The 26,164-nt window shown below is 49.0% G+C and overlaps 1 protein-coding gene across 3 annotated transcripts in view; it reads right to left on the reverse strand.

The window, feature by feature from the left end:
• Positions 1-26,164, reverse strand: part of AXIN1 (axin 1) — an 82,974-nt gene that overhangs the window by 51,591 nt on the left and 5,219 nt on the right. For 2 of the 3 annotated variants that reach the window (XM_066561029.1, XM_066561027.1), the window contains exons 1-2: positions 20,430-20,492; positions 17,466-18,437 (exon numbers count right to left, since the gene is read on the reverse strand). In XM_066561029.1, coding sequence (XP_066417126.1) covers positions 17,466-18,343 — 878 coding nt within the window. In that variant the 5' untranslated portion in view covers positions 18,344-18,437; positions 20,430-20,492. Of the gene's footprint in view, positions 1-17,465; positions 18,438-20,429; positions 20,493-26,164 lie in introns of those variants that run through there. The other variant, XM_066561028.1, reaches the window with a different exon arrangement.

Below are 26,164 nucleotides of genomic sequence, written 5' to 3' on the forward strand. Positions count from 1 at the left end.
CATGGACATAACTGATGTTATGTGGTGATGAAGCACTAAGACAAGTCAGAAAAAAAATATTTCTTCAATTTGGCACTTTTACAATCAAGCAGAGAAATGCAGCTTCCAGGCTTAACATCAGAGGCATCTCCTGGACCTCCATGAAAATCAGAGCTGCTCCTTCCTGCTTATCCCCCAGAAATAAACAGTTTGCAACAGCCAGGTGGGTCCCCATGCTCTGCATCCTTCAGACCTTCCAAAAGCAAGCTGCTTTTGACAGAGGGGTTTGTCTGGGATGGCAAAGCCCTCCAGGTGTGCAGGGATCCTGCAGCACCAAGCCTGAGCAAGGATGGTGACCACCTCTGCCAACAGACCCTGCCTGTGGACCGTGGCAGCTACAACAACACCACGGTGCTGATGCAAACCCAAACTTCCTTTGCATAGCCTGGAAAGAATCCCAGCAATTTCAACGACAGGGCAGACTCCCTGCCTGCCATCTCCCGTGGATTTTCAGCACAGCTCCTTGAGGCTGCCAAATGCCAGCTCCATACACAAGTGAGTTATTCCAAACATTTTCAGCCCTGTGTTGTTGTGTGCTGAGGTAGAGCTGGGCGTGAAGAAAGCATTCATTGAGTTAACTCTGTTTTACTCGGCAAGTGGAACAAATTTCATCACCCCCTACAAGTCCATTCTGTTTTCTATTTATACCGCAACCATTTGGTGCAGGACTCAGGAGCAGCAGGAACAGGTGATGTAATGCACTGTACAAACAGCATTCTGTTCATACAGTGGGAAAATAAAGTGCATTCTCTTGGTTTCTTTGATCACACTTAAAACAATCAGATTAGAAGGCACAGATAACCCAATACATGCTGGAGATGAAAGGACTCTGGAGAAATAAATCACCCAAAGTTAGATATTAAGCAAGATTTCTCTCTCAACAATCAACTTATCTGCAGAGAGAGGAGGAATGACCATGTGGTTTCAAAATCCTGCCAGGCATTTTATTTATTTTTATAATACCATAAAGCTACTCCACCCACTTTTTCAGAATGAACGTTGCATTACACAACACATCAAAGGGACTTTATGGCCTAAATTAAGCAATAAAATAGTTGAGATTGTGCGTTATGCTGAAAATTGGCCTGCTCCTGGTGCCTGGGAGATGGGAGGTGAACACCACATGTTCAGAGCACCTGAAGAAAGCTTGGGGCAGGATGGCCTGAGGTACTGAAGTGTGTGGCACTTGCATTTAATAGCCCACAGTGAAGTTTGAGGCTCTTGGTGCCTGTTGTAACCCTCTCTTGCTCAGGGGACAGTACCAACTCAAGGAAAGGCATGGGACAGCACTGCAAGCATGAGACCTGGGACATTAATAGGATATGGTGCTTCACATCCATAACCTTTAAGGTTTGGTTTATAGTCAAAGTTCTCTTGGAAGCTGTGGGCTTCATGGATGTGGTTCCTCATGTTTAACAGCAAGCCATGGCTTGGGAAAGGAGATGGGAAAACCCAAAGGAAAGGTGTTGGTGTGGCTGAAGCACAGCTGCACTTGTCATCATCTGGCTACCTCCTGCCTCTCCCACCTTGATCAAAATGACAAAAAAATATTGAAATAATTAAAGCCTCTCTTAAAACATTTTTTGGCTAATGTGCATTTTGAATTAAAAAATAACCAGAAGCTGAGATACAGAAGAATGGCGTGGATTTATTTTCCAGGTCTGCTTCAATGCCCTTACAAAAGAGAGGTGAGAAATGAGAGGGTATCAAGAGAGGAGAAAGTTGGCAGATCCCATCACTCCAGAGCAGAGAAGGGACCAGGCAGAGTTTCCATTAGAACAGCTTGGGAGGCACAAGAAAAGTCAACTTGCAAGGACACAAGAGCTGGCAGGTCCCACACACCCCACTGTGTGTGTGTCCTTTCCTTCCCGTTCCCAAAACAGGGTTCGGGAAAAAAAAAAAAGGGAAAGAAAAAAAAAAAAGAGAGGTTTAATTAGTTTGGGCCCTATCATGATTTTCTGTGGCCTGACTCAGAGCGTTTGATCTCCCCCGGCTGGCGAGAGGTGTTTGAGCCTGCCCTCAGAGCCCCTGGCGCTCCAGCCAAGCACCAACAATGACTAGACAGACTTGAGGGCCACTCCTTCCATCTATCAATAGAGTCACTGTTGGGCAAGCTGACTCACTCCTTTCCCTGAGAACTGTTCGGCACCGGATCACCATCAAAAGAGCAAAACTAAAATTAAATAATTCTGTGTTTGCAGGCAGTTAATTTAGCAAGAAGATGGATTTTATTTTAAGGTTTTGTTTTCAGGAAGTTCCTCCAAAGAAAGCTTGGAGGAACCTCCTGAAAGAATTGGCCAGGAGCTCCTGGAGGGCATACTCAAGTGGCTTTCACTTTTCAGTCATGCTCTAAAGGCACAGTGAGGAGGATACGGAAACCCACAGACTGCATGTAAGGAAAACACACATACAAAAAAGCTCTGGGAACCCCAGGTAGAGAAGCAGAGCTGTCCATAAACCAGCCTGCCTTGGCACAGCACCTCCCAGACCTGCAGTGGGCAATGAGAGGGCTTCTAATTTCCCTTTGTGTCTCTGCAACCCCTTGTACAGAATGTAGAGCCCCAGCCTGGATGTGTCAGTCTATGTTATGTCTCCCTGTGCCGCTCCCCAGCGCTGCACTGGGTCAACACAGCCAAGCCCAGGTGGAGATAAAGGAGAGGTGAACATACCTGGTTCTATTCCTGCTGTAAAACACAAAACCCACCCAGAACTTCAAAGAATTTCCCAGTAAGTTCCCAGACTCATTTAAGTTCAATTAAGTAATAACGTTTAATGTCCCCGCCAGGACAGATGCAGCTTGGGAAGATGACGACAACAAAAGCCTGAGCATGACTGTGCATGGCACAGAGCCAGTGAGACAAGAGTTTAGACCTTGGTCATGTGACATATCCCCCAAGCCCAGGTCACCCCAGGATCCAAGGCGTTCCCACACATGCCCTCATCCTAGAGGAATGCTGCCACAGTTGGGTCAAGGGCAGCCAAGCAGCAATGGGACACAAGGACCAACTCCCTTGAGCAGAGATGTCCAACTGGGATCAGACATGCCTTCAGTCTGCAGCAAACCAAGGTTCAGTACAAGCCTATTCTCTACATCCAGGTACCATCACATGCCAACAAGGATTGGGATTCTCTGTCTCTATCAGCTTCCTTCAGGCTGCTAAGCTTTAATTAACTGACTTCTCTAAGGTATTCATGAACATCAGCAAGCTCTGCAATTTCTTCTAATTAACTACATCTAAGAAATTAATTCTAAATCAGCCTATTCCTCCTGAAACTTCATGCACTATGACTGAATAAAGAGATGCCACTACCGTGCTAAGAAGACAGCAGCTCTCTGAAGACAGTTTTAGGAAAGTACAAGCCAGACTTCTGCACAACAATATATAAAGATGATATTTAAGATTTCCAATTCTTTGAATAACTTCAGGACTTTACAGGAGAGACCAGTCCCATAGCAAACAGGTCATCTGATGCAATTACAAGTTGTGGTGGAGTCCCCAAACTTATCTCAATCAGACACTCTTGATTTGCTGTTTGCGGCATTGACAAATAAAAAGCTCTACATTACAGGTAATTACACTTCACAGAGAACAACAATTAAGAAATAGCCAATTACATTTTACAAGCACAGGATAATCAAAAGCTTCCTCAAATATCTAGAGTTGCAATAAGTACTTAGAAATGGCAACTCCCAACAAATTGCAGGTAATTTAGAGCAATTTACACAGATGACATATTTCCCTATCTGTGCTCAAAACCTGCAAACTTGGTTCTGAAAAATACTGCAGGAATTCTCAGAATGCAGCATTGCTGATTTCTAAAAATAGTTCATTACCTATTTCTACCTTCACTGGCCTCGAAGGTGAGATGTAGGACTCTGGTCACCACAGTGTAAAGATAAACTAACTATCAGAACACATTTTAGCTCATTTAAAGAATGGGAGGATCATAACATGCATACCAAATCTAAACAAGAATAAAAAATTATCTATTCCTTTTATTTATGTTATCTGAAAAATATGCTTGATTTTAATAGTGCATAACTTGATTTAAGCCTTATAGTTTTTAAAGGAACTGTCATGTCCTTTATTTGCAACCCAGTACTGCGGCTTGCACACAGTCAAGGCAGGAGAATCAGGATCAAACAGCAAATTAAATACCATTAAATGATGGAGAGGAAAGAAAACATGCCTTTTTCATTTACAGCTTTTTAGACAGGAGATCTAAAAGCATCCCAAGAGGAACTGAGGAGGAGAGACAGATAAGGATGCAACCTTATGTAGATAGGTTGATATAGTACAGCAATTGCATCCCTCACTTTCAATGCATTTTGGGGGGGGGGGGGGAATTGTTTTCCTTGCTCATATGGGTTGTTGGAACTGGAATTTTACCTCAGAGCAAGGATCTTGTATTGTATTTCAAGGTTCTCTGCAGTGATGGCTCCCTGTCCCCCGGCGACCAATTCAGCTGCTATGGCCTTTACTTAACCACAGGAGCATATGAATTTCTGCAGGGCTCGCTGCTGCATAAAAACTGTTGGAAGTCTCTCACAATTTCCTTGGCAGTCAATTAAGGACTAAAATCACAGAGGTATTCGTTGGAAAGGAGCTTTGGAGGAGCAGAGTAGTCTAACCTCCAGTCTGAAGTGGGACTACTGTCTATACCAGGTAAGGTGACCACTGCTGATGTTCTTACTGAGAACATGAGTATTTTGAGAAATCTGGTGAGAGAGGTAAACCCCTGATTAGCTGTGGCCAGATACTGAAACAGCCTTTTGTGATCTTGCATCATAAACACCATGGGAAGAGCAAGGAGGAAAGATTAACTCAAGGAAAGCCATCAATTTGTTTGAAAGAGCCTGGGACAGGCAGCAGCCTGACACGAATATAAACCATGGCTGCAGTGTCAGCTGGAGAGGGGGCTTGGTGCACAAGGGTCCCCTGTATAAAAAGGAGACCTCACGAACTCCTTGTGAAGGCATGAAGGGGTTGACAGCTTAATACAAAGTTTAGATCTGCAACACTAACAGGAGATCCTAAAAGAAGGAAAAAGTTATTCTCAAACTCTATTTCTACCATAACTGCATTGGTAACAATGTGGTTAGCAAGAGATCCCTCAGCCCTTCTGCAGAACTGTTTTCCTTGTCCTCTGTGCCAAAGGCAGAGCAACTCCAGGTTCTACACCCTGTTCACACTCAGCTATTGCTCAGGACTGAATATACTCCTGTTTGACAAACCTGCCTGTTTTATTAAGTCAGTAACTACACTGGTTAGATGATTTCAGATGCTTTTGCAACCCCAATTTTGTCTACTTGGCATATCAATGTGCGTTCATTAAATTAAAAAAGAATAACTATTTTTAAAATTCAAATTTTAAATGAACCAGATTTTTTTTCCCTGCTAATTGCCTTCTGTGGCTTGGAAACGTTTTTGTGGACAATAGGTGCTCCTGCCACTACTGTCCCACCTGGAATGAGGTTTGGCTCCAGTCCCACCCCCTTTCTTCAGCTCAAGCTTCTAGGATGATTTCAAAAGCTGGGAAGTGAGAGGATGATGCCACTCTGTACCACCCGAGGCAACACACTACACTGGAGTCCACAGCCCAAGATGGGCTACTGGGAGGGTTTCTGACACTGCTGGTGCCAAGCCACAGCCAGCAATTAACAAAGGAAAAGAGTTGCTCTTAGCTTGACTGCTGGCAGTGTGGTTGATGGCTCTGGACAGAAGAACCTACACCAGGTGAGAAACACAGCAATCCATGTGGAGCTGACTCAGGGCGTCACCACCAGCAACCAAAACCCAAGTGACCTCACTGAGGCCAAGCAACTGCTGCCTCTCAAGTGTATCCTACTGCTGGGAAGGCAAATCCAGTGAGCTGCAGGATGCACCTACCCCTCTTAGCATGTGGAATAGCTGTGGGCAGGCTCTGGAGGACTGCAGGGCCAGCACCCTCACTATAAAACCAGTGGGATATCAGCTCATTCTCCGGGAGCTCCAAAAAGCACTGGAGCAGTCAGGTGGGGAGCGCCCAAGTCAGGGATTTTTGGAAACAATAGCCAGGTCTTGAGGAAAGGGGCTCCAGCACTGCATTTAGAAATGAAAACAGACCACGGTAGGGCCAGTTATCTTTCTGCCTAGGCTGCTGCAGGAGATTAAAAGCATCCTTGAGCTCTTGACTAAAGCTGCAGCTACTGGCAGCAGGCTTTGGCAGGAGAGGGACTAGAACAAGCGCTGGAGTCTCTGCCTTCCTCAAACTTGCTCATCTATTCCAGCCACACAGCACGATGGAGCAGTGGAGCTGGACTGATGACCTGTCCCAGGGAGCAGGGGTGCCCTGCTGATCTCTGGAGCAGAGACACAACTCGAGGTGCCCATTGTGGAGACCCTTCCCCTCCTCTGCCAGCTGTGCCGCGGTGGAGCAGCGCCCGTGCCGCGCCTCTGGCTGCAGGAAAGCGCACCCTGAACCTGATGAAACTGCAAGGCGTTGGTTGCTCACAGTGCCACCCACTGCGGTGCCAGCTGCCCTCCCGGCCACGCGGGCACGGGCCCTGCCCTGCTGGATGTTATCTGGGCTGGTGAGCCGGGCAGAGTGCTGGCTTAGCACAAAAACAACAACAACAACCCCCAGCTGCTTTCAGGTCAGTGCAGCACACTTCCGACTTCTTGGCAATCACCGAGAGAGAAGCATGGGACAAGTAACCCTCTACTCAACAGCTCAGGTCTGAATAAAATAAAAATACTGAAAATAAAAATACTCAGTTTTGCCCAGCTGGGCACAAAGCACCAGCACCTGCAATGACACTAGCAGAGGAAAAGCACCATGACTTCCAGCACCTCTAAAATGAGACTGCTGCAGCTGAGAGGGATCATCCAAAGGAATTCCCTCCCTTCTCCCCCAGACCCCAACAATTCACACAACACATACTGCTGGAAGAATGTAGAAAAAGGAAAGCAGATGCAGCTTGGCTGTTGTGGCTGTGGGCACACAAAGCTGCTCCCCCACCATCTCTCCACTAGTCCATCAGTGTGTTTGTGCCATCCAGCCTTTGCCACCGCCTAAACCTACAGACAACAAATCTACAACAAATATTAGAATGGTGTGAGCCTTGTCTCTCTGCCCATCCTGGTGCCAGCCACTGCTACAACAGATTCCACCTCACCAGTGAAAAGCCTGGAGACAGCAAGGCCAGCAGAGACAAAGGTGTGCTGAGTTTACCTCTGAAGGGATTTAGATCTGGAGCACTCAACATGGACAAACTGCTGAGACAGGCATTTACTCAGGTGTATAAACATCACGGGCAGCAAACGCCAGCCTTGCAAGAATTCTCCTCCAAAGCTTAAGAATAAATTCAACATGTTTTTAAATAATTATGGATGAATCACTTGAAAAAACTTCCTACATTTTATCTTGAGTTGCTGACACTGATCGTGCAGCTATTTTGTTTATAATGTAATTACACATTCCCACCTACTTGCACTCTCAGTGTGCAGCTGAGTACCTCAGGTAGCAGAAAACCTAAAGGCTGACATTTCTTCCGGGCCTTTGGAAGTGACAGAACAGTTAGCACAAAACTTAATTTATTTGAGGTGGAGGGCGGGGGGTAGGGGGGGATAAAGATAGGCCGCAATTAATTTCCCTTAGAAGCCCGATGGTCCCCACCCAGAAACCTGCGCACAAAAGAATACTGCCTTTAAACTGGTAGGTTAGGTCTGAGACCAGAGCGAAGGTTTGTCAACCATGACATGCTCCAGCTTGTTTAACAGTCGACCGGAGGGTTGAAAAGTCTAATAAAACCAAAAGGCCTCCCATAACAAAGCTGCTGCCACTTAAGGAGAACATTCACACCCATTCAGCAGGGCTTTTTTCAAACATGCAGAGGTTTTTGGGGCCTCCAAAGCCAGCAAAGAACACCAAAACAGAGCAGCTAGAAACTGAAGCTGGGAAAAAAAGTGAGCAATAAGGAACACACTGGGAACACTGAGTAACTAACCATGGGAAGAGATAACAAAAATGCTGCATGACCTCCCTCTCATCACTTGGATGCCTTTCTAAAATAGACACTTCAGCCTGACCGCAAGTTATTGTGCAAGGATCACTGGGTGAAGCTGCATGACCTGTTATCTCCAGGATTACCAAAGGAAAGTTTTTCCCATGCCCATTTGGAAAGCTTCCCCTCTTCAGAAAGAGGAAGGTTTATATAGATCAGTTTTGCAGGCTGTGCCAGCCCTGGCTGGGGAAGGCCCGAAGCCAATGCTTGGGGGCAGTGGGATGCTCTGCCTTCCTAAATTCTCAGCTGGGCTGATTTCCCCAGCCGGCAGCACTCAAACCCCCCGGGTCACAAACTTCACTGCATATATCCAGAGGGGAAAATCAGCCCGGCTGTTTTACAACGTGACAAACCCTTTGCTGTAGTGACACATCCACACATCCTTTGCTGCCCATTTCCATCTCGTTTTGCCAGCACTGGTCTGTCTTAAAAGTTCAAGGAGCCTTTTCAAAGTAGCTTTTCCCAAGAGAAGAAAGCCAAGTTCCACTGAATGTGCAGATGTTCAGAAACACACGAAATCTCAGTATTTCCACAACAAAGAAGGCAGCTTTTCTTTCACTGCTTTTCCTGGTAGAGTCATGGACCAAGCAACAAAGGACTTGTGGTGATGGTCTTGGTTCAGCACTAGATGAGCAGGAGACACATGCTGCACACCTGAGGCTGCCAGCCTACCCAACAGCTTCTGTCTGTGGCTTTGCTCAAGAAGGAACACTTTTCATTTCCTAAGAAATAAATGTTACGACAGTCACATGGACTGAATTAAAAGTACAAAGACCAGACCTCTTAGCCAGAGACCCCAAATTTTATGAAAAAAATTAAGAAGTACATGCCCCTTGGAAATCCAATCTGAGCAGGGCCATAAGGAGAGTAAGAAGGTTCCAAGGTCATGTTTTACAATCTTTTGAAGGAGGAATGAAGCCGATGTCCAATGGAGACATTTCGTGCTGCCATCTGTACAGAGCTTCCCTTTCTCCAACACACTGCAAATGTTACAGTGCAAGAACTTGCTGTCTTTGCTCAGGCAGTCTTTATTTGTACACAATAAAGGCCTTGTGCAGGAGATCAAGGCTGTATTTCATTGATTTGACACGATGGTTAACCTGTGAACTTTGCCCCTGCTAATAGAATAATTTCTATTTGTTGATTCCTCTTTTGGGATCCTCAAGGGTAACAGAAGCTTCATCCCAGCTCTCATTTGCATGTCTAGTGCCAAATGGTTTTACAGCTCTTACTTCTGTGGAGCAGAGCCAGGACAAAACTGATCAAATGCAGAAACTACAGCTGGATCCTGAGTCCCCACACCTCCCTCCATGGATCCTACCTGTATTTCCTAGGAGCTCTTCAGTGACTTGGCTCTGATTCACACTTTGCTTGTGAAACCTTGGAGAGGTTGATAGAATCATGGAATGGTTTGGATTGGAAAGAACCTTAAAGCTCATCTTGTTCCATCTCCTGCCATGGGCAGGGACACCTTCCACTATCCCAGATTGCTCCAAGCCCAGTCCAACTTGGCCTTGGACACTTCCAGGGATGGTGCAGCCATAGCTTGTCTGGTCCTTGGCTATCCAAGCAATCAATCCCACAATGGACCAGGCTGGCAGCAATGGCAGAACAAGGAAGCTCCTCTCCTAGATAAACCTCTCCCAGTCCAAGAGGCTGACTGCCAGACAAGCAAACAACCAAAATTTATGACCCAAAAGGGCGAATCTGTTAAACACTGCAGACATGGTTTTCCAGCAGACCTAACCCAACCTAAACATGGAGTGCTGGAAAAAAGGCAATCCCACCTGCCCAGTCGTACTGCTCTTCTTATTCCAGCACCAGCATTCCTCTAAACATGTGCTGGAGATAAAGGACAGAAAACTGAACCTCCAGAAAAGAAATGGAGAGAGGGAGAGGACTGACTCTCTGGTCTACAACAGGACAGGGAATATATGGGAGTGGGAAGGATGCAGGATAAAACCCAGTAGTTTCTGGTCATTAGCTCTGGAGGTAGATCCAGGGACTAACATGAGGCTGTGCTGCTAACCAGTAGGTCTCACTCAGGTATTTCAAAGAGGTTTTTTCCTCTAGCTATAGCTTTGCCTCTCTCCACTGCTTATCATCAGGATAGATGAAAGCTCTTCATCTATTAGCGATTTAGATCAGATGAAGACCTTCAAAAAACTGCTACTTTGAGGACAGGTTGTATCTTGGGAGCCAGGGGACCAAGAAATTCCAGGTCTTACCACAAAAGCGTACTCTGGAGTCTTCAAAGGTAAAATCCAATTTCCATGTGGGTTTTATAGAATTCGGATTATCTGACTGAAAACTGCCGCGATTCTACTTAAATTCATTACTGGCTTACAACAGTGAGGGATCCAGACCAGGGCTGTGAGGAACGATGGTTTTGCTTTTACACACAAGTGTGACCTGCAACAATTTAATTTCTGAGTGTGACTTCAAGCAAAGCAGCTCACTCTGGTACACAGGAGGGGAACAAGACGTGTGGGTCTCCAGAAGAGTCAGACCTTTCCTGAAGTTCCCTGAGCTGGGCATTCAGGGCTGCACCAGTGAAGGAAGGGGCAGCTTTGCACCTGATGAGTGGAGATGGATACTGCAGTCCCCCAGAGGAACTCAAAGCCGAGCCATGTGTGTACTGCAAACAAGGAATAAAATGAGCCTTTTCACAAACCAATCACCTCAAAGCCAGCTGACTGCTGTGGGAATGTGTATTTCCAGGAGCATGACCTTTGTAGAGTCCAAAGCTGCACTTTCAAGTGAAGCAGGCATTAATTAACTAATTTATAGCGTTAGGATAGATGGTGTTAGACATACTTTGTATTCGATAAGTTCAAAAGTGTAGCTTTCATCTGGCATTGTTCCACTTCCAAATCATCTCTACTATCCCTGCAGCAGAGCTCCAACATCCCATTGCCATGGAAGAGGTGGATAAAGCGGCACCAAGGACAATCAGCCTCACCCACGCCGGGGTGGCACAATAGAGGCTGCTCCGCGCTGCCAGGCCAGGCTGAGCAAACCCCTGCTCTCAAACAAGTGTCAAATCTTTTCAGAGAGATGCTCAGAATTATATTCACCAGCAATTTGACTTTTTAATCATTTCAATTACTGTGACTAAAACCCTTCAATCGGAACAAAACCAGGGAAAAATAACCCCTCTCCTTCTGAAGCAGCCTGCCTAGCTTAACAGACCATACCAAATTGTGAAGGTTTTTGCTTTTGTGGTCTTCACATATTTCATTTAATGCAGATAATTAACCTCAGTTTCTAATTTCAAATCCTCCACATAAGGAAGCAAAGTGACTGAATACATTCACTGACAGATGGAAAATTAAAATATTACTACAGCTTCTGCCTGGCTCAAAAGACAGGGCCTTGCAAAAGATCTTTCTTCTTTTATTTGACTGATTAACTGTAATTTGCTTAATGGATTTAAGGATGAGCCTAATAATCCAATGATATATCCAGGAACCGATTTAGGATATCAGCACCTCTGTTCTGATTTTTTTTTTAAACATAGCAATTTTCTGCATTACACACAGTCACTTCTGAAACCAGATTTTTCCACCAATTGTAATAAAACCAGGTCCATGATTTATTTTAAATGGGTGGTGACTGCATGACTGGCCTTGCACCAGCCAGCCACAGTGCTGTAACTTCTTGGAGCACCTTCTGAAGCCCCAAATCTAGGGAAGACCCAAGACCATAACGTGTTCCAGCAGTCACTGACCCAGTTCAGGACACAGCCAGGACTTCTTGGGAAGGTGGGAAGTCAACAGCTCAAACCTAAAATGGGGCCAGCATGTGTTCCCCCAGCATCCCCACACCACTCTCAGTCCCTTTTCCACCAAGAAAGTCTGCCCTAACAGGATTTCACAGTCTGTCTCAATAGTTAATAAATCCAGAATCTAACAGACTATTAAAGGAAAACATCCAAGAGGCAGTCATTTTTAAAACATCCAATGGCAACTAATTATTCAAGGGATTAGTCCATTATAGTAACAACAAAGAAACTCTTAAAACATAAAGCCAAGTTGAACGGCAGATCAAAACCAAGGTGTTCCCACCCCGTAGCCACCTCCTGGGTGCACTTCTCAGCATCCTGGCATTGGTTCAGCTCCCACTCAACCTTTTAACATCCCATTCTTTCTGAAACCAGGCAGAACTCAAACCAGTCTTCTCAAAATATAGAATTTCATGCTCTGTGCCATCATTGTAAGCACACAACAAAACAGGACCATCCCCAGGACTGGAGCAGGCAGGCCACAGCTCTGTCTAACCCAGCTATGAGGGCCTCCAAGGACAGAGATTCCCACCCCTCATGCTCCCGAGATTTTTTTCACCATATCCAACCTGAATCTCCTGAGGACCAAAAAGGAGGACATAACTTCCCTCTTGGGCTTTTAAAAGAAAATATTCTGTAACCCAAATAAAGCTCAATCACAACAAAACAAGGCTTTGTTTGCTGGAGGAGGGAAGAAAACACTACTCATTTATCAAATTAGAGTGCTAAAAGCTTAACTACCTGTCTTTAAAAAGAAGCCAAAGCACTGATCTATAACCAAACACAAACACACCACTTCTTCATCTTGATTTGTGTGGAGGCGAAGCTATGGGCACAAAAGGTATTCTTCTTCAAATAAAATCTATTTTAAAATTTGGCAACCATTAGCATAAATACTTTACACTGCTAATGTAATGTAAGCATTTCTATGCAGAAGTTTCATCAACTTAACAATATATTTTAAAAAGCTGGCATTAACTTTTGTGCAAAAACACCATCAGTCTCTGTCCTGTATATCTTAGAGTGCTTCAGCTACTAAATTACCACTTAGAGCTCTTAGCACCAGACCCCCTCCCTGCTGGATTCACTGATTTCTCTCAAGAACAATGCAGAACCCAAACTATTCTTCTGCAACTTATTTTCTTTAAAACTGGAAATAGCCACTGCTCTACAAGGATTCCAAACAGGGTTGTACTGATTACAAATGATACTGTGGGCCCAGCAAGTTTAATTCAAGACAAGCATTCCCAACTTTACATATGGATCTAACATTCAGCAGCTGATTTATTCCTGCAAACAAGTTCCCACGAAGCTCCAACAGCCTAAGTCCAAGATGCATGTGCTGCCTCTCCAGGTAAAAGAAGCATCAGTAAGAGAGTACCACATCTTTAAATTTTCTAAATACGACTCCTCCTGCACCAGTGTTTGATTTTGCATCCTCAGTTTTCCAACCGGTCAGTACAATTAACACCAATTCCTTCAACACCACACAGTCTTGAGTCAGAGGTGTGCAATTTAATATTTAATTATGAACGAAGCTGCCAACCTCAAAATTAGGGCTGCCAGCTAAACTTCAGCCAGCTCCTTCCTGATCAGCCCCAGCTTCTGACCGCTGGACCGTTTATGCTCCCTAAGCCACAGAGAGATCCTTACTTTCCCTGAACCAGCCTCTGCATGTTAGTTTGTCATTGCATTGTCCCACACCAGAAGTTATCACATCCCTCTAAAGCGTCTTCAGCTTTTCTTCTCTTGCCTCCTCTGCACACCCCATGGTGAAGTGCTGGCTGTGTGTTTTGGGGAGAGCTGCTCTCCCACGTGTCCGGAGAGGCTGCCAGTGCGTGGGCACAGGCACAAGGACTCTCCTGGTGATTCCTACCAGCCTGGAGAACCACATCACCCACCCTTTTCATTTGAACCACCAACACTTGTGAAACGCGGTGAGCTTAGTCAGCTCAGCACTGTGGAAATTAAAGCTTGGAGCCAACTTCTTTAAAAAAACAACCAACCCCCTGTGTATATCAAATCCCAGGCTGAGAAATTTCTCCATCCGTGTCCAGCAGCTCCACCACCAAAATCCAAAATCCAGCAACTGGAGACTTCACCCACCACCACGAGTCCGCTAATCACCATCATGCGGGCTTCTTCTTCAATACTATACACACCATGGAATGGGTCAACACCTCAAAATCCAGCAACTGGAGACTTCACCCACCACCATGTGTCCTCCAATCAGCATCACCTGGGCTTCCTCTTCAATACTATACACACCATGGAATGGGTCAAACCCCGAAACAATTGGCAGAACTAATGTAAGTCTCTCAGTGTGCCTGGCTGAGAGATTTCCCAGGCTGAGAAATTTCTCCATCCATGTCCAGCATCTCCACCACCAACAGTCCTCAAGATCCAGCAACTGGAGACTTCATCCACCACCACGTGTCCTCTAATCACCATCATGCGGGCTTCTTCTTCAATACTATACACACCATGGAATGGGTCAAAACCCAAAACAATTGGCAGAATTAATGTAAATCTCTCAGTTTGCCTGGTTTTCAGGAGAGATGACAGCTGCTGGAAGGTAACACCATATGCTATTCCCACCACAGAAGACAGCAAAGGCAAGGCCTGTGAGAGTGCTGCTCTCCAATGCTTTGAGAATGGGATGGGAGCCCCTTCCCACACAGAGCTAAACAGAGAGCACAAGAAACCCACCCCAGCAAAAGACACGAGCAAACCACCGAGCACCACATTTCCAGCTGTTTCAGGGGCTGTGTGTTTTCCTGGAGCGCTCCAAGAGCAGGCTGCAGGCGGTTCTCAGGCACAGGTTTAATTTCTGCTCCCCAGCTCTGAGGAACGCTGTCCCGGCGTGTCGGAAGAAGGTTAATGAACGATTTAGCCGCCCTCACAACCACGTTAGTGTCACTTTCGGAAGCTGCGAGTTAATGCCCGAGATCTTCGGGGGTTGCCCTCTTTGAAGTTCACTGATCCATAACCAATGTCCAATTAATTTCCAGGAGCCTAACGATAATGACTATTGGCCTTTTCCGACGCATACAAAAACACAGTGGGTAACAGCGATGCTTTTGGCTTCAGGGTATTCTCAAATCTGCCTGCACATTTGCACACCTTCAAAAATATCCAGCGCTAATAATGGGTTGTCTTCTGCCATTTGAAGAATTTTTTACATTTGTTCTCCTGAGAGCAGAGCTACTGCATCAAGATTTATGAATTTCTGCTGAAAAAAAATCCTGGAGCTGATTCAAGATGCTCATTTGCTAACAGAGAAATACTTCTACTGCATTTGCTTAGATTCCTCTTTATTTAGGGTTTCCATGGAAGCCAAGGAATAGAAGTTAAATCTTGGGAAGATTAAACAGGCCCTGAGATATAATGCAAAACAGCTTATTTCAACATTCCCCAAAGAAGAGAAATGAGAAATTCTTCCACACACATGCCAAAAAAAGGGGTTTGTGGAAATTTTCAAAATAAATTGGGCCCCAGTTTTTCAAATGCTGCACACAGCCATTGCTTCCTGCTGCAAGCAGCTTCCCCAGCTTCCAGCACACTTCCTCAGGTGAGAAAGTAAATGAACAACTCCCTAAAAACCAGCTTGTTCAAGACAGCTATTGCTATACAAGATCCAGGAAGAAGGTTAATTCAACCACAAGGGCTTGCTCAAAGAGGAACAATCACCTCATAAATTAATATCTGAGCAGTCTTTAGAATTAAAAAATGCAGAACTTATGCAGTTCAGCAACATCTTCCATGGCAATGCTCTGGACACCACGGAAGCTGACAGACCAGCATTTAAAAAATAAAATATATCCCTTATCTTCAGCTTCTCCAGGCTGAGAAGTGACTCCTGCTCTGGTGAGAAGGGCAAACATTTCCTCGCCTCCGTACCCCACAGGTCAGCAGAGTGTCAGTAGCCACAATGACAGGCTGTTGGACACTACAAATTAATAGCCACACATTTTCTCTGATCTCCATCCTCCAGGTAAAGATTTATTTCACGTTGTTCCAATCTGCTATGAAAATGCCCAGGACTGATGAACTCTACTTCAAAACACTTCTATTTCACAGCACATTTCTTACACCATTTTACAACCTGGCACAGATATATTCAGATAATGGGTGAAGTGCACCTTTTTCTTGAAGCTGGAGCTAAACAGCTCAGTGTCACACAGAGGATTTACTACCTGCTCTGGTAAGGAAACTAAACACAGCTGACCCTCAAGTAAGTTATTTTCAATCTTAACACCACTATTGCTTAAATAAAAAGATACTTAAATCAGAGACTTTTCTAATCCTTCATTTATGGTGAGCACCCAACTGCTCAGTGGAATGCACTTCAAGGTTTTTATTAATTCCATGGGAAAGTCCCAAGACACTGGGGTATTTTTTTTCTGACTCCTGATTAAAGCAGCAGGAGCCCACATGAATTCCCTTTTTCCCCCCCTCCCCAAGAGTTTCACATGCAACATCCCCTCCTCAAAATCTGTAAGAAAACAAGAATCAAACCGAGAACATTTTGCCAGCTGAAAGGCGCCGAGACCTTGCGTAGGGCGGGATGCGCTTCCAGCTGCCAGCCTAAAGGGACGGCTGAGGGAGATTAAACACAGAAATGCTTTTCATAAGGCAGGAGCCTTTGAAGAGGACAGTTCAGCTACTTCATTTCGTAATCTTCACAAAGCGTCAGATTTTAGCCTAAGCAGGTCTTAAAACAAGGAGATTTTATTTAAAAAAGGGGGGAAAAAAGTAGGAATGTGTTCTGGCTGGGTTCTGTTGATTCAGCAAGGGTTAGACACACACATGCTTATTGATCGCAGAGAGCTCCCTGCTAAGTTAATTGTCTGGAATTTTAACTGAGCTCTCAGCAAGTTTCAAAATCCATGTTGGCTGGAAGTGGGTGGGGGACCCAGAAAAAAACAAGCTGCAGAACTGTGCCAGTCCTACAGTTAAAAAAACCCAGCAATTACTTTCATGATGGGAAGAGCTTCAGCAGGGCATGGTTTTAACTGGATTTGGGGATTCTGACTCTGACACCGTTAGAATTCAGTGCTGGAAATCGCATATGCAAAGCAGTACCATTATCAGGGAGCACCATCAATGCTGTTCCACTCCTACCCACATCACCAAGGTGAGGGTATCTATCTCCTGTGAGCTCCCAGTTGTGGCTCTTGACAATTTCTACACAGGAAGTGTCACCCCCAGCTTACCTGCCCATGTTACAGTACCTGAACACTGACCTTCTGCTGGTGCAGGCTACAGCAAACCTGGCACTGCAGCTTGTCCAGCCACCTGCAGTGCATGAGGGCTACCCATGGCTTTGCACTGCCCACCAAGCCCTACCTGCCTCCAGAACACCTCCAGCAGCAGTTTCTCCAGGTGAAGAACATGCTGCAGGGATGATTTGGCACTATCAGACAGGAACAGCCAAAGACACCTTTAAAACAACCTGCGATTAGTTTCAAACAAAGCTCTGCACTCCATCGACCCACTCAGCAATGCCATCCTGTACCAATGTGGGTGCTCCCCATGCTTTTCCAAGGTTTCCCACATCCCCCATGGCAGCTCCCTGGCCCACTCCCCACCTACCTGAACTCCCTGCCCTCGCTGTAGCGCCGGGCCGAGGCCGCGCGCTGCGTGGCCGTCTCCAGAAGCAGCTTCTGTGTCAGCCTGCTGGAAGGAGCCGAGTCCCTGCTGGCCTCGGGCTCGGCCTCTTGGTCACACTTCCACTCCTCATCCTCGTTCAGAGTTGGCAGATAACCAGGTAGCCCTTTACCTGTCCCAGACCCTGAGCTCGGATCGCTATAAATTTTTGGACTTTCCCCACCTGTCCTTGTGTATTCCAAATAAATATCCGACTTAAGGAACAAAGGGTAGGTATTGTCTTCTATCATGCACTGAATCTCTGTTTGGGCCTGGTCAAACATGTCAGGGTCAATCTGCAGTTTCATGACACAGTCTTTGATGAAGCTTTTTGTGGCCGGTTTGATCTGCCGGGACACAATGCCATTGTTGTCGAGGATGTACTTTTTGTAAATGGCTTTTGCCAGCTTGAGTCTTTTTTCCTCATTAGACACGCACGGCTCCAGCTTCCTGAAGCCACTGCAGGCAAACCAAAAGTCCAGCAGATCTGCACAGTCCTCCTGTTTCAGGAAAGTCCTGAAGAGGTTGATGCCATCTTGATCATCCAGCAAGGAGTGCAGTGACTCGGCCCACTTCAGGTAGGGTGGAGTTGGCGAAGCACTCCCCTCGGGCTCGTACCCCAAATCCAAATCAGAGCGCCTCGGTGTTGCTGTGGACGTCTCATTTCTGACCACATCACTTTTACCAGAGTAGAAACCATGGCTAACTGGCCTTGGGTCTGTGGACACGAGCTCCCCCTCCTCACCAGGAACTGGTGGCCTTGGAGCATCTTCAGTGAAGCTTCCTCCGAGGTCCAAGGGGAAGCCCTTCCCCTGGATATTCATTTTTCTGGTCCTTGCTTGCGTGGGAGCAGTGGGGGATGAGCGCCAATCTCAAATCACCAATATTTGTAGCTCCAAGGTGAACAAGTTTGTTTGGCTGAAACAGACGAGGAAAAAGTAAGCGAGTAACACTGGAAACAAACACTCTAAGAAAACAAACTAGTGGTTATGCTCTGCACCTTTACTGTACTAACACCTCTTTTTCAGCAGAATCAATGGCTTAGTAACTTCTGAGAGCACAGAATCGAGCTCAAAGCAGGCAGAGGCTAAAAATGACAGTTACAGAATATCCCAAAACTTTACATCCAGAATTTGCCATCACTGATACAGCTGACACTATGCTAAAACATCAGCCAATTTCTCACCACCAGTGGTTTATACATGACCCTGGCATGTGGCAGCCCACATCCAAGAGATCCATACCCAGGTACCACAGGGCACATGCCATCTTCTGCACTGCCACCAGCTCCTCTGCACTGCCTACCTGTGCAGGACGTATACCGGATCAAACAAAGGCAACATGTTTTTACCTGGCTGTGAATCTAGGAAATTCTTATCCTTAAACAGGAATTTAAGGCTTGTGAAAATTATTATTAAAGAACATCCAGTTAGTGCTGAAAGCAGGGCTGCACCTTAATCAAACACAGGTGGCTTTCGTATGCTCAAGTGACATACCAGCGCCACATTCCTCACAAATCTCTGCGTTTCAGAAATACGCCGCGTCGCCTCGTCTAGCTCTAGGGGAATCCAGATGCATCGTTGACCCTAATATTTTGGGCATCTGGACTGCATTCTTGCTTCAGATGGGCATGTTAGTACAGGAGCTCAGTTCTAGCACTGCTTTTTGTAGGCAAGCCGTTGAGAAAAGGTTCATTTACGCTAACAAAATTGCATGCTACAAGCCTGGGAAAATTTCAGGTCATCAAAGGAAGATGAGAAAACCACCTTGACAAGGAAACCTGATCAAGTACGATGTTTTTAAAGAAGAGAAACGAGTCAATATGGAGGATGGAAGGTATGGGGAAGGCAGGGAAGGAAGAAAAGAGCAATCCCTGGGTTGCTACTTCTGCTGCTCAACAAATTAACCTCATCATTTAAAGCGAGTAGCAAAAGCCTTGTGTTACAGAACAGCCTCAGCCTCTAAGCCCCAAGTACTGCAGAGCACCAGCAGCATCACAAATTACTCCTTGCACTGGATTAACTCAATTGCATGTAAAAACACAGCAGGAAAGACACATTTTAGCTCACCCTCCCTCTCAAAGCAAACCCCATACCAACGAACATCTTTGGGATGCTTTGCCATTTCTCCCCCATTTCCTGATCCTGGCTAAATCAAGAACCGCCGCCGATGCTGTACCTTACAGCCCACCTGTCCATCGTGAAACAACCCAGGGAACCCAGGAGCGGCCAGCGAGGATGGCTGGGCCCCGCCAGGAGCGCGGCAGGAGCCAGCGCCGCGCTCACACCCGGCCCGAGCCCCCGGCACGCAGCCCCTGCCCTGGCACCGCGGGACGGGGCTGGGCTTTGGCACCACGGGGCGGTTCTGAGCGCTTTTCACCCCGCGTCTGGAAGCGAGCGCAGGATTCGGCCCCCCGTCTGCGGTGCACGTCCCCGGTGACCCCCGGCCGGGCGAAGGGGACCCCCGGGGCAGCGGCACCGCAGCCCCAAAGCCACGCCGGGCATTGTTGCGGCGGGGCGGCGCTGGCTCCTCGCCCCGGCCGGGGCAGCCCCGGGGAGCCTCCCGGAGGACGCGCGAGGCGCCCGGCCGAGCCGCCCGCCCGGCTCCGGAGGGGACCCCCGGCCGGCCCGCGGGAGGCGCGGGGCCGGGTGGGCTCCGGGGCGGCCCCGCCGCTGACAGGGCGCCGCGCGGGGCCCCCGCCGCCCCCCGGGCAACTTCGCGGGACCCGGCCCGCGCCGCCCCCCCGCCGCCGCCCCCGGCCCCGCTCACCCTCCCGGCCCGCCCGGCCTCCCCCCCGCGCCCGGGGCGGCCTAGCCCGGCTCGGCGGCCCCGGCGCGGCCCCGCGCTCCCGCCCGCGGCGGCCTCGGCGCGGCCTCGGCGCAGGGCCTGGGCCGGGGCCGCCTCACTCACCCGCGCGGAGCGGCGGCGGCGGCCCGGGGCGGCGCGGGGCCCGGCCCATGCGGCTCAGCGGCGGCGGCGGCCCGGAGGGGCGGCGGCGGCACAAAGCGGGCGGCCCGGGACGCCCATGGCCGCGGCCGCAGGCGGGTGGCGGCGGCGGGGAGCGAGAGCAGCAGCAGCAGCAGCAGCAGCGAGCCGAGCCCCGCTCCGCTCCGCTCCGCCTGCGCCGCTGCCTCCCAGCCCGGCACGGCGGCTCAGCCGCGCCCCCCGCGCCCCCGCCCGGTACTGCGGGACCGGCGGCCGGAGCGGGGCGGAGCGGGCCCGGCCCGCCCGGCCCGGCCCGGGGAGGCGGCGCGGCGGCACGCGGGGCCCGGGGCGGCTGCAGGCCCCGCACCCCTGCAGGGCCGGCCCGGGGAAGCACGGAGGTCCCGGCTCGGGGAGGCCTCGATTGCCGGGAGCCGCCGCACATTGTGAAGTGCACGGGCTGAGCTCCCCGGACAGCTCCGGCACATGGCCGAGGCTTCGGGCTCGGCTTCCCGCAGAGCCCCGGCTGGGCAGGCACCTCCGGGACTTCGTCTGGCCCTGGATGAGGGGAGCCCGTGAGCATCCCGGGCAGAGACGGCCCCAGAGAAATCTCGGAGACCTCCGGGGTCTCGTCGAAGGGCTCTGCCCAGAAAGGGCATCAACCCTCAAACACCACCAGCCTCCACGGCTCTGTCCGTGTCGAACACCATGACACACCTGAGCTTTGTGCAGTTTGGACCTCGCACCATGGCCTGGGGGTGTAGGGGCACCGGTCCAGCAGGCGCTCTTGCCTCCAACAACAACTGGAGCTGGTTTGAAATCTGCAATGTGTGTCCTGCAATGTGTGTCCTGCTTCTCTGAGCCAAGCAACTGCCGCGGGGAGAAATCAGGGGCTGGCCAAGAGGTGGCACTGCATGGACTGGAAAGGGTCACACCACGTGGAGACTCCCCAAATCGGGCGTGTTTGGTTGTGTGCAGCAGGGTGCACCAGCTCTGAGGTTGCAGTACTGGGGACACACAAGGGAGAAGAAGTGAATTGCCAGATGCAGAGATCAAATGAGAGTAGCATGACAGGGAAGTGCAAAAGTGAGTGTCTTCCCTGGAAAGCAGTGATAGACTCCAAGGCAGGCAGACCCTAGATACCATCCTAAAAACTGAACATGCAAACAAGCCAATAGACAATCCTCTGAAAATCAGAAATAACTCAGAATAATTTCCAACAGGGACTGTTTCTGCTTTCTTATGTGATCACGCTGCCACAGTTGCCTGCCTCAGTGCATTTAGGGAACACTTTTGGAAATGTAACATTTTTTTCCAGCTTTGTGAAGCTCCCAAATATTCACTCTGGGCAGTGCCACTCCCCATCCCACCCCAGCATAGAGCCTGGCAGGATGATGTGTCTCCTTGCACTCTCTCATGTGAACGATGCTCGCAGCTGATTTACACATAACAGTGCAATGCTGATCTCAGGCGTAAAAATAGAAAAGCTGATGTGGGATTCAGCTGGTAAAGAATTAAAGGATGGGAATATAATTAATGCAATCAGCCTAGTTTCCAGAAAATAGCTCTTGTCAAACTGTGATGTCATCCTTTGAAGAGATTACAAGTTTGGCTGATAAAGGTTATGGCACAGAAATAATAGACCTGGGCTCTGTTCAGGCATGTGACTTAATCCATATACTATTCTGATTAAAAATTAGCACAATACAACATCAAGAGGGACACCTTAAAGGGGCTGGGAGCTGGCAAACCGACAGCCATCAATGGGGAATCCCTGCAGAATGGGAGCGCGCTCAGTGGGTGTCCAGGCTTGGATGGGAAGCCCAGTGCTATTCAGTATTTCCATCAATGGTCTAGAAATAGATTAAAAAGCCCTGCTGAGAAAAACGCCGGGGCGAGGGAAATGAGAGGGGCAGGAGACATGGACGAGGTCAAGACAGCTGTAGAAAACTTCACAAGCTGAGTCCCTGGCAAATAAAACGTGCTTGAATGCGAGCAGCTGTGAAAGGGTCTGTCCACTGAACACAGGGCCCTTCTGCTGGAAACCCGGGATCTGGCAAGGATGGGGGGAGTTTAGGAGGCAGGAGGGATAATGTGGGAGCAGCAGGGGGGATGTCCAGCTGGGACAGGACTGGGTGCCACAGCAGGAGGGTTCCAGCATCTGTGTTGTGGAAAGGATGCTGAGAAATCGAGAGAATCGAGAGAAGGTGGAGGAGAGTTAACAGTGCTTTGCAGGGGAGTAGCTGAGGCCCGCAGCCTCCCCAGCAAGTTTAAAGGAGCCCCAGATGTGTCTCCAGTTCAGCCAGTTCATGGATGAGAGATGATCAGCTGTTAGAGAGCTTTTCACCTCTCAGGGGAAGGCCCAGCAAGATTCATGGCTTGAACTGAGTTCATTTGAGAAACCAGAGCAAGATTTCTCCATGGCAAGGGAGAGCCTGAGGTGGTGGGCAATGAGCTTGGGTGCAGCAGGATGCAGGTGGTTGAAGTGCTGGGGCTTGAGATGCCCTCCCTCATGCTGCCATCCTTCCCTGACCTTCCTTATTGCTCCTCGGGTTGGGCTGGACATGGGGAGGTGGGAGAAATGCTGGAGGCTCATCTTGCTCCCACCGGCTCCTGGCACATTCCCCCAGCTCAGGGGACACAGCCCAGAGTGAGGATCAGCCCCCATCCCACCCCCAAGGCACACAGAGAGGCAGGGGACCTCCAGAGCAACTGGATGTCCCTTCCAGCAGTGCAGGATCACTCTGTGCACGCTCCCAGGGAAAGCAGAGCCACCTCTGCCCTGCTCCAGCAAAGGCAGCCAGGCAGCTGCCCCTTCCTAGGCCACAAGAAGCAAATTCCACAGGTTGATGCCAAGCCCTCATGGTGCATCATTATTTTCTGGTCCTCTAGCAGGGATGCCTGGGGCTGAGAGGGCCATGGGCTCCCTCTGGAGCCCCTTCCGTGCCTTTTACCCCTCAGGTGGCTCATGATGAGGAGGCTTAACCCTGCACTCTACCAGGGGCCAAAATAATTTCCAGATTTATCTAAGGGCATCAAACAGGTGATAAACCACACTGAGCATTCCTGGCTGTGTGCTGGAGGAATCAGACTGCAAGGTCTTTGAGGCCAATTAGCCAAACCTGGTTGTTTTTGCCTCTTCATCAGCTGACCATGAAGCTCTCTCTGCCTTTCACCCCAAATATCACCTTTACACCAAAACTGCCACCACTGAGATGGCAGTGGTGTTTTGTGCACCCCTGGTGTCACCCTGCCACTGAGGCTGGCCCCATGTGAGCCTGGGGTGCTGGGCACTTCCAGCTCCCAATGCACACCTTCTTTTCTGCCTGGAAGAAACAAACAGCAAACACTGGAGAAAAGGAACTGCTCTGAGCCTTTGGTCTGAAGAGTCTGTGCTGCATGCAGGCAGCACTGGTGCAATTCCAGAGCCTCCTTGCAAAGGGATGTGCTCTGTAGCAGCCTCCCCTCCTGCCAAGGTAGCTTGGGACCCACAAGCTCTCCAACATCCCATCTGCAGAGCCTGAAACCGCTTGGATCAGCTTCAGCACGGACTAGAGTCCTCCCAAATGAATTCTCCTCTTTGTAGCGGCTCACTGGCTCCTCCAGGGCGAGGTGGGTCCGACCGGTGCCGGGGGGTGATGCCTGGTGGGCTGCCAGCCTGCAGCGCTCCCTTCCAGCGCAGGGATGTGCGTGGGTGTAGCCGGCGTCCCTGTGGCGCTGGCGGATTCGGGAGGGAGTGCACTAGATGGTGCTGTTCAACCTTTGGCTGCCATTTAAAAGGCTCCTGCAAGGTCATCAGCCATGCCGAAATTCGGTGGTTTTATTCTAAAAGCTTTTTGGAACTAGGGGATAAATAGAAATACTCTGAAATATGAGGTCTTACGTTGATCACTGACAGAGGCAAAGCACATGTGCTGCTTCCCACCTCGGGCCTGCAGCACCCTCAGTGCTGAGGCAGGACCCAGGCTTTGACTACATGACCAATAATGAAAATAATGATTTAAAAATTTAACGATTTAAAGAAAAAAAATGATGCCAAGAAAATAATATCCTAGGGTGCAAGAGGTGGCTGACAGCTCTCTCTTGGACCACTGGCAAGATGATGCTTACAGAATAGGAGGAAGAAAATGTATTAGCATTCTAGATAAAAGTATTGGAACCCAAAGTATCCCAAAGAGCCTGGATGGGATGAGGCACCAAGAGCTCAGTAGCACTGCCACTGAGGGGACAAGCAAGCAGAGCCACAGGGTAGGCTGGGAGGAGAACAAAGCAGAGAAGTGGCCATGGATGGGGCTGGATGAGAGTGCCTGCCTCACTGGGAGGGATGGATGGAGCAGATCTCATTGTGGGCGGTGAGGATGCCCACAAACAGCTGTGCCAGGGCTGGGGGCAAGAGTGGAAGTGAGTTATGCTGATTTCAACCACCACAGCATTCCTTCTTGCAGGGCATAAAGATATCTGCCCACCCTGGCCATGCCAGCCTGCCAAAGCATCCATGGAGCTGTGGGTGCAGGTCCCACAGGCAGCCTGGGTATGCCTCCTTCTTTGGATTCCCCAGCTCAAGGAGGCAAATACATTTCTTCTAATACTGGGTAAAAAGGATGAAGCACTGTTTGGACACCAAGTTTATGCCTTTTCACTCAGATCCTGCTCTTTCATAAAGCCCATGGTGGAGCCTGTTCCAGGCAGTGGGAAGGTTGTAGGGCTTGGCTGCTCTGGGCATTCAGATCCTTCCCCTCCAGAAAAATCATCCCAGTTTCCCTGTTCGCTCCTGTTCCCACATGGGTGCTTGCTTGCAAATCCCCTGTTTATGCTGGGGTACAGGCCTGGAGCAGGTGAATGGGACAAAACCTTTACTGCTCACATAAAAATAACAAAAACTGTGGCCAGGGTGACCTTCTTCCAGGAATGTAGGGGGAGAAGGGCCTGGACCAGCTAAGGCAGCAGTCTGAACTGGGTTTTGCAGCTGCCAGTGTTTGCCCATGGTGGTGCAGATGCCCAAATGGCAGATGGAAGACCCAGTACATAATCCTGAGCCCCTGCAGTGTCCCAGCACCCTGGCCTGTTCTCCCAGGGGTTTGCTCTGCCTTCATCTCCAGGTGTTCCTCTTTGTGCTTCCCTGGCATCAGCCTCTTTCCCCCAGCCCTGCTTTGTCCTTCCTGCTGGATTATAGAGACTCCAAACCTGATGTTTCCCCCAAAAAAAGATTACAGACAAGCTCATACCATGCCTTGAGATGCTGCTCTGATGCGCTGCTCACCCAGCACCCTCCTCACAGAGAGCTTGACATGGACTTTTATTTATCTTCCCACACTTCTGTGACCCTCCTGCCACCAGCCCTCAGCCCACCCCAGCTCCTTTCTGACTGTCAGCCACCTCTAGCCTCATGCTTGGGCTCAGGACTGGAGTTTTGGTCACAGCTTTCCCCATACTCCTTCTCCTCCATTCCAGCCAGCCTAAGGAGAGTCACAGCAGCTCATGGCCACTCTCCTCTGCTTGGTTTGCACCACTCATAACCCCAGGAACAGCCAGTGACCATATCAGCTCATGTTCCTCTGCCCTGGCTGGGCAAAGCCCAGTTTGTTCACATGGGCTTCTCTTCTCACTCCTGTCCCACCCTAGATAAGCTCTGGGCTCCCATCCCAGCTCAGGGCTGTGGCATAGAAGTGTATGAACTGATAAGGGTGCCAGGCCCTTGGTGTGTCCCCCAACCCTCCCCAGTG

The sequence above is a fragment of the Molothrus aeneus genome, chromosome 16 (genome assembly GCF_037042795.1).
Source record: "Molothrus aeneus isolate 106 chromosome 16, BPBGC_Maene_1.0, whole genome shotgun sequence".
Lineage (NCBI taxonomy): Eukaryota > Metazoa > Chordata > Aves > Passeriformes > Icteridae > Molothrus > Molothrus aeneus.